Source organism: Macaca fascicularis, chromosome 7 (assembly GCF_037993035.2).
Source record: "Macaca fascicularis isolate 582-1 chromosome 7, T2T-MFA8v1.1".
Lineage (NCBI taxonomy): Eukaryota > Metazoa > Chordata > Mammalia > Primates > Cercopithecidae > Macaca > Macaca fascicularis.
The window spans coordinates 142,551,601-142,563,056 of record NC_088381.1 but is presented as its reverse complement, the minus strand read 5'-3'; the positions used below and the strand labels follow the sequence as shown (position 1 = coordinate 142,563,056).

Below are 11,456 nucleotides of genomic sequence, written 5' to 3'. Positions count from 1 at the left end.
TAGTCGGGCTTGGTGGCGCATGCCTGTAATCCCAGCTACTTGGGAGGCTGAGGCAGGAGAATCGCTTGAATTCGGGAGGCAGAGGTTGTGGGGAGCCGCGATCGCACCATTGCACTCCAGCCTGGGCAACAAGAGCGAAACTCCATCTCAAAAAAAAAAGAAAGAAAGAAAAGAAAAAGAAAAAGCGGACCCCTCTTCTAGGGGCAGCCATCACCACGCCAGGCCTAGGCGTGACCCTCGTGCCACTGGAGGGGATTGAGATCCAGAGCGAAGGCGGCGGCGGCGGCGGCGCCAGGGCTCTGCAGCCACGGAGCGCCGGGGCCGCCAGCTCCGCCAGGGGGCGCGCCCGGGACCTCCCTGCGCCCCGAGGGCCGCGCCCCGCGCCACCCCCGCTCTGTCCGGCCCTGCGGAGGGCGCCCCCAGCGGCCAGGGCGCAAGCGGAGGGGCCGGCGGCCCTGTTCCATTACGCGGACCTCGGCGCCCCTCCCGGCCTTCTTCAGATCTGCGAGGCTGCAGCCTGGGTCACCCGATCCAAAGACGGTCCCTGAGGCGAGGCGCGGGAGAACGATGCGGGGCAGATCGGCAGTTCGAACTTGCCCAGGGCCGGAGAAAGGCGGCCCGGTGTCCCGGTCGTGGCAGGCGCCATCTGCCCAACCAGCGCCCGGGTCAGCCCCGCGCCGCCCCCTGCTCCGCACGGGTTAATCCCCTTCGCCGCCCGCTCGCCGCCCGCTCGCTTCCCGGTGCCAAAGTGGGTGTTGCTGGAATTCCTCGCTCCCTCTCCCGTAATGAGGGGGCTGAGCTGTCCCTCCGAGGAGGGGGCCTGGTGTGGATAAAAGAGACGAAAAAGCCGGGGGAGGTTTCCAAAAATAAAACCGTCCGGGTCCCCTTCAGACGGCTGCAGGCACGGGGAGGAGGCGCGAAGGTGCGGCAGCAGTGAGAGCCCAGCTGGAGTAGGAGCGCTGACTCGAGGCTTGGGGCGCGCAGCCCTCGCTCCGCGGAGAACCGGGCCCCCAGTCGGCCGCTTCAGGGCCCCCTAGACTCAGAGAAGCCGGCCGCCGGGCGGGGCCGGGAGAACAGCCCGCGGGCGTCCAGCGCGCCGACCACAAAGCTCTTCGCGGTGCCCGCGCGCTCCACTCTCCAGCCGCCCCCGCGCCATGAGGCCGCGGACCAAAGCCCGCAGCCCGGGGCGCGCCCCGTGGAACCCCTGGAGAGGCTTCTTGCCGCTCACCCTGGCTTTCTTCGTGGGCGCGGGTCATGCCCAAAGGGACCCCGTAGGGAGATACGAGCCGGCTGGCGGAGACGCGAATCGACTGCGGCGTCCTGGGGGCAGCTACCCGGCAGCGGCTGCAGCCAAAGTGTACAGTCTGTTCCGGGAGCAGGACGCGTCTGTCGCGGACTTGCCGCCGGTGGAGAGGGCCCAGCTGGGCTGGGGAATCCCCAGGAGGCCCACCGAGACGGAGGCCAGGAGGCCGTCCCGCGCGCAGCAGTCGCGGCGTGTCCAACCACCTGCGCAGACCCGGAGAAGCACTCCCCTGGGCCAGCAGCAGCCGGCACCCCGGGCCCGGGCCGCGCCGGCTCTCCCACGCCTGGGGATCCCACGGCGGTCCGGGGCTGCGCCCCCAACCCCGCCGCGAGGGCGGCTCACGGGGTGAGCACGGAAGAGGGAAGTTTGGAGGGTGCAGAGGGGAGCCAGGGCTCATTTGTGGAGGGGCGTGCAGGCGAGAGGAGAGGGCGCCGGACTCATGCCCTGGTCCCTCTGTCTTTAGTACTTCGGGAAACAGCCCCGAAGTTCCAAAGTCGGGCCTGGAAGATTTGATCCGCTTTCCAAGAGTTTAAGGCAAAGATAGATCCTCATCCTAATCCTTTCTTAGCAACGCGCTCGGAGCCCCGACGTTAAATCCTTTCGCAAGGCGCCTCTCCACTCGCCCGCGCTCCTCCTGCCTGCAACTAACGAGCTCTTGTAGACGCTTGCAGCGCTGCTGGGATCCGAGAGGCAGCGGGGAGAGGGCAGTGGGGTGGGCGCTCCAGGCTCTTGAGGCCCAGGGGAGGTTGAGCCGGCTCAGGGCGCGGGTGGGCGGAGGTGTCGGGGGCCCCGTGGCGAGAAGGTAGATGCGTCTCCGGGAAGGGAGCTGGCAGCGAAGCTGGTGCGTCGGGACAAGTCTGTGGATTGGGGCGTGGGTCGGCCTGCGCAGGCTGAGAGCTGGATGCGGGCGTGGGCGTGAGCTCTGGGCACTTTGGGCGGGAAGCGTGTCCCGATGAGGCTGCGACACAGTGGGCGCGTGGAGAATTGGATCAGTGTGCTCTCGTGCCTCTAGGTGTAAGCACAATTTGCGCGCTTTGCAGGGCTGAGCTACCCCACAACACTGCAATTTACTTTTTTGCTCCCCCTGGGCACCACCCCCGGCCCACTGCGGGCGCCGTCGTAGAGTGAGAAGATGCCCCAGCAATCCCCATCCCCAATCGGATTATCATGGCTGCGGGCGCTCTCCACCTTGCTGGGGGTATGACAGGTGCCTCTGGAATGGAGGGCACTGAGCCCTGGACAGTGAGGGGCTGGGCGGGGCCACCATCGAGAAGTATGGGAAGGGCTTTGGCAGCCTCTCTTTGCCTGGGCCCGATTTGCCAGTTGGGTTTAGCCCTGGGGAACAGCATGAAAGATGCTTGTACCCCGAGTCCTATTCCAAGGACCTTGCGCTTCACACCCTTGGCGCTGTTTTCCTTGGCTGGAGCGCTCTTCTCATATTTCAGCAGGATTCATGCTCTGTCTCTTTCAGATTTATGCTCAGAGTGGCCTTTGGCCACGCTTGCCCCATCCTCTTTCTCCCTTCACCCTGCTTTATGTTTTTTCATAGTACTTATTCTATCTGATATATTCTATTCCTATTTATGTGTTTATGGCCTGGCCTCCCAGCCCACACTAATGCAAGCTCTATGCAAACAGGGACTCCATTGTGTCCATTTCTGTGTCTCTTGTGCCCAGAATAGTGCCTGCACTAGTTGGTATTCTCTAGGTATCTGTTGAATGAGTGGATGAACTCCCTGCCGCCCGTGGAAGGCCCAGCTTCAAGCAGGCGGAGAGTAGATCCATGCATTGCCAAGTCGCTTACACATAGGATCATTCAACAAGTATTATTGGAAAGCACCTGCTGTGTTTCAGCGTTTTCCTTTCCTGATCTGTGCAAGTGAATGCATGCTTCTAAGGATCCTGCATGTAGAGCATGGGAAAGGGGATGGAGGTCCAGAGTCCAAGGCATTGTTCCTGCTGAGAGAGCAACCCAATTACTTAATATCACATTGAAGAAATGAACAGATGCTTTCTAGTACTGGAAGGTTCCTGTTAAGTGCAAAGGAGTGGGGCAGCTGTAGCTGAAGAACTGAGTAGATGGGACCTGTGACCTGGGGTCCCTGGGACTCTGTGGGCAGCATGTGGGGAAGCAGAGGGGAGGTGGCAGGAGGGAGGCCTGAAGGTGAGGGTGGCATGCAGGTGTAGCACTGCCCAAGGACAAGGGCTTTTTACTGTTGGCACTGGCCCAGGGGTAGCACTGCAGCTCTGGTGTACGGGAACCCAGAGACATAGCTTGGGCTGGAGCAGGGAGGAGCCTGTACTGCAGGCATTCAGGTGCAGGTGAGGTGCGGGGGAAGGTGGGGAAGTGGAGCGTGGCGACTGGAGGGTGCACTATTAGAAGTCATGAAATGATGTGGTGATGAGCAAAGCAAATTGTCACCACAACAAGCCTGGTGCATGTGAACAGGCATGTGAAGACGTGGGCTGGGTGCCACCTGCTGTATACAGGTGCACACATCACATGACACACTGATCAGGCTCCTCCCCCAGATTGTCTTCTTCAGCTTTAATAGAGAGTGGGTTCCCTGACACTCCAGTCAGCCACTCCATGTCAGCTGGGGAGGACCTGAGTGGTAATCTTGTTTATTCTCTTCCTCCACCCTGGTCCATTCTGGTTAACGGCTTCTAGTCAGGCTGATCAGGCTGGCCATTCATTGCCTTGTGAGCTGCAGACAGCCAGGGACCAAGTGCCACCTGCTGGTGAATCTTGGAACTGCACAACTACTACTGGAGCTTCTTCATTTATTCAACAAATATTTTGGAAGGACATCTATACCTAGGCCCTATACTGGATCCTGAGGATATAGCAGTGACCAAGACAGGCAGACTCTGTCCTCATGGAACTTTCAATGTAGTGAGGATTTATTGCACATAATAAAGATTTATTAAGTTTGTGCCAGGCTTGATGCTAGGTATCTAGGATACAGCAGTGACCAGAGTGGACACCATCCCTACACTAATGAAATTTACAGTCTACAGGGTTTCTTTTTCTTTTCTTTTCTTTTTTTTTTTTCGAGATAGAGTCTCTTGCCCTGTCACCCAGGCTGGAGTGCAATGGCATGATTTTGGTTCACTGCAACCTCCATGCCCGAGGCTCAAGCGATTCTCGTGCCTCACCTTCCCGAGTAACTGGGATTATGGGCGCGTGCCACCTCACCTGGCTAATTTTTTTTGTATTTTTAGTAGAGATGGGGTTTCGCCATGTTGGCCAGGCTAGTCTCAAACTCCTGACCTTAAGCACTACATCCACCTTGGCCTCCCAAAGTGCTGGGATTACAGGTGTGAGCCACCACCCCGGCCTCTACAGGGTTTCTTGAACCAACCTCACAGTATACCACCTGTATAATATTTTTCTCTACCTTTCCCTCTTGTTCTGTTATTATTTTTCTTTAACTTTATATTCTGTTAAATGACAGGATTTTGTGTTTTATCTATTTTAAAGTATATTATGAAGTTTTACAAATGCACTAAAAGGTATTGAAAATAATATAACTTATAGTCTAGTTTTATCAAACCTTAATATTTTGGCATATTTTGATTCCAGTTTTTTAGTTGAAATTTCCTCTATAAATTTGCCTCCTTCCCTCCCCAGAGTTAACCACTACCCTGAATTTAATTAATTCCAATAGATGTTTCTACAATATTACTATAGATACATGTATCCACAAAATATACAATGTTGTTTTGCATATTTTAAACTTAGATAAATGATACCATATTTCATTATTCTTCTGCAATTTGTTTTCCCCTCCTCATTAGATTTTTGAGACGTAACCATATTAATATAATTAGCCCAAGTTTATTCATTTTTACTGCTGTATATTATTCCTTTGTCTGAATATTACCACAGTTTATTCATCCTCCTGTTTTTGGACATTTAGTTGAATTACATTTTTTTGCTATTACAGACAGTGCTTGACTCATTTTTCTCCGTAAATAAATTCATAACTGAAAGGAAACTTTGTATCATTATCATCATAAGTTGAAAGCAGTACCACTTGTTATAAAGAGAAGGTAATTGTAGGAAAATTGAAATGAAAACAAAATGTTCTTAAGTTCTAGTCAGACATCATTCATTATCTTAGGAAGCTCAACTCTGTGGCAAGTTCTCTCTGTTGGAAAGGGGGACTAGCATGTGTTGAGGGGAGGACCTGGCCTTTTTCACTGACATAATTAGGTTAGAAGGATCACTGAAAAGAGAATCACTTTCTCACCATGTAACTCATTGTCGAATGTTGTGATCTGTAAACCTAAAATGCCTTTCCTACCCTCAGTGTGGCTCATCCCACTTTTTGTAAAACTCCAGATTAAATGAAGCAAAGAAGTATCAATTGTATACCACGTGTTGGGTACTGTGTTAGACTCTAGAGGCACTAGGAGAAATAAGAAAGAAACCTCGAGATACCCAAGACGGAGATACAACCAATGACATGAAACAGGCAGTACTAAATGATCCTAGCAGATGCAGATGGAGAATGAGGGAAGGCTGGGTACATGATGTCAGAGGAGGTGGGGTTTTTTGTTTGTTTGTTTGTTTTGTGAGTTTTTTGAGACAGAGTCTTGCTCTGTGGCCAAACTGTAGTGCAGTGGCACAATCTCAGCTCACTGCAACCTCCTCCTCCTGGGTTCAAGCGATTCTTCTGCCTCAGCCTCCTGAGTAGCTGGGACTACAGGTGCGCGCCATCACACCCAGCTAATTTTTGGTAGAGACAGGGTTTCACCATGTTGGCCAGGATGGTCTCGATTTCCTGACCTCATGGTCCACCCGCCTCAGACTCCTAAAGTGCTGGGATTACAGGTGTGAGCCACCTTGCCTGGCCCAGGGGAGGTTTTATACAAAGAAGGTAGTATCTGATCTGGAAGTCTTGGAGTATGCAAAGGATTTCCATCAGTAGATCAGAGAGGGAAGGCATTCTAGGCAGAGAGAGCAGCCCAGGCAAAGGCGTGAAAGTGAAATCCGTCAGGCAACTGGGGAGCAACAAACCTTGCATCCTTGGAAGAGCAAAGCCTTGGCTGTGGATGGTTGTGGATACAAGGTGGGGGTGATGGGGGCAATTAGACTGCACAGGCAAGTAGGCACATGGGTGCCAGGTGACCTTGTAGAGGCTGGTGGAGAGCTGTGGGAGGTTTTTAACAAAGGGCTAGTGTGATCAGATTTGGCCCAGGTGGAATAGCAGCTCTCCCAGACTGCTAGCCAGATGTGTCCTCTACAGTGATGCTGGATACTGGACTAATGTGTGCTGAGTGGTGTCAAATGGAAGACTGAACTCAGATGATCTCTGAGAGGTACCTTCTAGGGAGCCAGAGCGATTGAATTGTATATCCCAGCTGTTCAGGCTCATTTGCTCTCTCTGCTAGCCAGAGCCCACTGAACTGACAATTCCCAGCTGGTCGCCTCCCTGGGCCTGCACCCAAGACTTTAATATTGGCCTGTAGGGATCCTCAGAGTCTCTCCTTGGGGACCTGAATCTCTCCTGAGTGCCCTTCCAGCCCCAGCCTGGCTTCTCTGCCTGGCAGCCTTTGATTCTGGCCAATCCTCCCTGTGGCCGTATATCCCTTAGAGCCTACTCTGCAGGCAAAGCAGGGCTGGTCCCTGCACTCCCACAGTCAGCTGCAAAGCCATCCTGAGGGCAGCTGGGGTGACGGCTGGCTCAGCGGGCCTCCTTGGGCTGGGCTCCATGCCATGACCTCCCAGCCAGGCAGGCTCCTGCGTCCGTGCTGTCTGGGTTCCCACAGGCCCTAGTTCTTTTTTTTTTTTTTTTTTTGAGACGGAGTCTCACTCTGTCGCCCAGGCTGGAGTGCAGTGGCCGCATCTCAGCTCACTGCAAGCTCCGCCTCCCGGGTTCACGCCATTCTCCTGCCTCAACCTCCAGAGTAGCTGGGACTACAGGCGCCCGCCACCTCGCCCGGCTAGTTTTTTGTATTTTTTTAGTAGAGACGGGGTTTCACCGTGTTAGCCAGGATGGTCTCGATCTCCCGACCTCGTGATCCACCCGTCTCGGCCTCCCAAAGTGCTGGGATTACAGGCTTGAGCCACCGCGCCCGGCCAGGCCCTAGTTCTTAGAAAATTCCCAGAGCACAGTGTCTGTTTCCTCTCAGAGCCCTCCTAGCCCCACGAGAGGTCTTGTCACCACCACAAGGGGTAGTGACATACAAGTGGGTATGTAGCTTCCCCTTCCACTGGGGCACACCCCCAGAAACTCTGGGTCTGACAAGCAGCCCTTTCCCTGACCCCAGTGACATAGGCCCTGATGCAGCCAGGAAGCTGCTAAAGGTGGTCGCCCAGAGAGGCTTTGAGGTGGCCCGAGTGGCACAACTCTTGGCTGGTGGGACATTCTGGGAGCTCCCTGGGAGGGAGGCAGTGCCCCACAACTTTGGGCCAAAGGGCTGGGAATGGGCCTCTGCTTTTTCAAGCTGCAGGAATTTATTTTGAATTCTTCATAAGACTCCAAAAACCACATAAGCTTTGGGGTCCACTCAAATGTCAAACAAACTCCTAAGTGGGACCAGATGTCGCCATGCTGGCCGCAGAGATCACAGGAGCGGCCGCCCTGCTCTGTCCTTTGCCTGTCCAGCCTCTGTACTTCTCCCTCCCCTCTCACCCTCCAGTTCCAGCGCCCAGTGACAATTTCTGGTGATAAGGATGGAAGCCAGAGCCAGGCCCAGCCTGCCAAGGAGTCGCTCCCTAGAGGTCTTCAGGAGAAGCCCTTCTAGGGAGTCGCCCTGGTCTAGGCATGTGGGTCTTTAGCTGCAGAGTCAGGGCCGGGTGGAAACTGCTGGTGCTGCTGGAGTGCACCAAACACCTGGAAGCAAAGTTTGGGGAACTGAGTGAGTGCCCCAGCACTGTATATCAGTGTCTCATGTGGGTCCCTCAGAGCCAACATCAAGGAGTAGCTGAAGGGCTGGGCACAGTAGCTCACACCTATAATCCCAGCACTTTGGGAGGCTGAGGTGGGTGGATCACCTGAGGTCAGGAGTTTGAGACCACCCTGGCCGACATGGTGAAACTCTGTCTCTATTAAACGTAATTTTAAAATTAGCATGGTGGCAGGACCAAGGTTGCCATGAACCGAGATTGTGACATTGTACTCCAGCCTGGGCCATATAGAGAGACTCAAAAAAAAAAAAAAAAAAAAAAAAAAAAAGGAGTAGCTAAGGGAAGAACTCTATTTCCCTATAGAGTAATTCCTGTTTGCCTCTGAAATAAAAATTATGCAGAGGCAGCTTAACCCACATCCCCAGCCCCATCCTCCTGCCAGCTTCCCACCTCGTAAGCCCCTCTTAAGCAGGAATTCTAGAGCCCCCTTCCTTCAGTGTCCACTCAGGGCTCAGCCTTTCCATGCACCAGACTGCTGGGGGCTGAGACTCCTCAGTGTGCATTTGTTGGCAGGTGACACCTCATATGACCTTGAGACTGTTTTATGTGTGTCTTCCAGCTTCCCTTGGATCGTCAGCATTTGTAGGGCAGGGACCTTGGTGTTTTGTTTGTTTGTTTGTTTTGTGAGAGGCAATGTAGAGTTGGAGAATGGCTTAGAGTTGGGCCAACCCAGGTTTGAATCAGGCTCGGGCACTTACCTGCTGTGTGGAATTGGCAAGTCACTGAACCTCTCTGAACTGGCTTGTTTATTAGCTTTAGGATCACTGTCATTGTTGCCCCAGTGGACTGCCTTCTTTCTGTCAGATGTTAAACATTCTCACCTCATTTAACCATCGTAACAACCCAATTAAGCAGCTATTGTTATCTCCATTGTACAGATGGAGAGAGTGAGGTTTCCCAGGGACATGCAGAGAATGGCAGAGTCAGGATTCAATCTTAGATTTGCACGTAGAATGGGGACAGCCTTCCCAGCCTCTCCGTGTTCCCCCAGGCCTTTCCTGTAGAAGGTGGAACTGTGGGAAGGGCTGTGAATAGTCCCCAGCTCTGAGCATCCTTTTGTTGACTCTGTTTTGGTGACCCCACAGGAGGAACGTCTGCGGGGGACAGTGCTGCCCAGGATGGACAACAGCAAACAGCACCAACCACTGTATCAAACGTGAGTGCCTCCACCAGTAGCAGACACTCCGCTGTATCAGACGTGGAGTGCCATTCCCCATGCTACTCCCGGGGCAGGTCAAGCTTAGGGACTCCAGAACCTGGAGCAGAAGCGTCTTTCCTAGTCTGCGTCCTGGAGATGCAGCCCCTCTTTAAAGTGGAGGCAATATCCAGTGGAAGGGAGGAGGTTTAAAAATGCCTCCAGCTGGGACTGGGAGTGGTGGCTCACGCCTGTAATCCCAGTGTGGGAGGCCGAGGTGGGTGGATCACTTGAGGTTGAGAGTTGAAGACCAGCCTGGTCAAGATGGTGAAATCCTGTCTCTTCTGAAAATACAAAATTAGCCGTGCATGGTGTTGGGCGCCTGTAATCCCAACTACTTGGGAGGCTGATGCAGGAGAATCGCTTGAACCTGGGAGGCAGAGGTTGTGGTGAGCCAAGATCGTGCCACTGCACTCCAGTCTGGGTGACACAGTGAGTCTCCTTTCCAAAAAGAAAAAAAAAAAAAAAAAAAAAAAAATGCCTCTGGCTGGACACAGCTTCTCAAATGAAATCACTTATATTTTCAAAGCTTCCTGCATTCCCTCCTGCCGCCCTACTGTGTTGGCCCCATTCACACTGCTGGCAGGGTCTCAGGAGCCCGTCCGCACCTGTGTTCTGCAGAACATGCTTGGCCCAGAGCCTCTGCATCCCACATTTCCAAGGGCACCATTCATGGGATGAGAATCCACCTCTGCCCTGGCCCCTGGCCCGATGACCCTGGCTCTGATCAGTACTCTCAGGACGGTCAGATGACACTCTCTGACCCATGCCTGGAGCTGTCTCCCCTTGGACTGCTCTGATGTCTGGCAGTCTGGCTCGAAGCAGAGAAGAGCCATCTTATTTTGTGGAAACGGAGGAGTGAGTTGGGAAGAGCCAGAGCCTCCATGCCCGAGCCTCTTCCACTGATGGTATCAAGGGCATTAACAACAACAGGAGCCAGTACCTTCACAGCACTCACTTGGTGCAGGGTGCACTTTAAACATCCTCTGTGGCGGGTGGATGAGGAACGCGAAGCACAGTTGGGTAACTTGTCCAAGGTCACATGGTCAGGAAGTGCAGAGCTAGGATTTGAATCCAGACAACCTGACTCCAGGGTCCTTCTTCTTAATACCTGTACCCTGCTGCCAGGTATCTCACCTTCATTTCTGGGCCTCACTTTCTGCATCTGTGAACTGGAGGTGATGGTACTATTGCTGTCACTGCTACTGCTACTGCTACTATTAGCTAACAACTGAGTACGTACTACTGCCCAACACTGCGCTAAGCTCTTCACATGCATTATCTTAGTTTGACCTGTCAGTCATCTTATGAAGTAGGTGTATGCTTATCATCGTGGCTTACAGATGAGGAAGCTGAGGCTCGGGTTGCTTGGGAAAGACGGCCAAGCTCCGCTGCTGCAAGTGCTGAGCTTGGGCTGGACCTTGGCAGACTGACTCCAGAACTCCGGGCTCCCATCTCCTGGGCTTCATTCCCTCCCAACACCAGAGGGGGCTGGGCATTCCAGAGTGTGGAATCCCCACAGACCATAGCAGATATGGGAGTTTGAGGGATCCCCTTGGATCTATCTCCTTCCTCCCACAGGCCCCTCTTGGGTCCACATCAGCTCCCCAGGAACTCTGCCTGACTGTCCTTCAGGTGGCTGCCCCTGCCTCTGCCGGTCCCAAGCCTGGCTGCAAAGCCTCAGTCTCAACAGCTCCCTTCCTTCAAGGACCAGCCCCAGGCCCTTCTCAGTAGGAGGGCTTCACAGTTAATAGTCCAGGTGTGTGACAAAACATATGATGTTCCCAGCACGATGGATGCCCTCGTCTGGGAACATCATATTTGGTTCTATGACGTAGGATAACGTGGTTATCCTGACACCCTACTTGACAGGATGCAGGATGCAATGGGGTTGCTCCCATTTCCACGAGGCTGGACATGCGGGTTTACCAAGCTCTTGGCTTCTGCCTCAGGCCTCATGGCCCTGACCCTCTCTGCCTGTCTGAAGATGCAGCTCAGGCAGAATCTTCGGTCCCTTCTAGGACCTCCAGATAACAGAA

At 53.8% G+C, this 11,456-nt stretch overlaps 1 protein-coding gene across 3 annotated transcripts in view; it reads left to right on the top strand.

Annotated features, from left to right (window-relative positions):
* The first annotated feature begins 862 nt into the window (after nucleotides 1–862).
* The window catches only part of LTBP2 (latent transforming growth factor beta binding protein 2), a 113,079-nt gene continuing 102,485 nt past the window's right edge, over nucleotides 863–11,456 (top strand). For all 3 annotated transcript variants that reach the window (XM_045396747.2, XM_045396748.2, XM_005561774.4), the window contains exons 1-2: nucleotides 863–1,648; nucleotides 9,308–9,378. In XM_045396747.2, coding sequence (XP_045252682.2) covers nucleotides 1,155–1,648; nucleotides 9,308–9,378 — 565 coding nt within the window. In that variant the 5' untranslated portion in view covers nucleotides 863–1,154. The remainder of the gene's footprint in view (nucleotides 1,649–9,307; nucleotides 9,379–11,456) is intronic.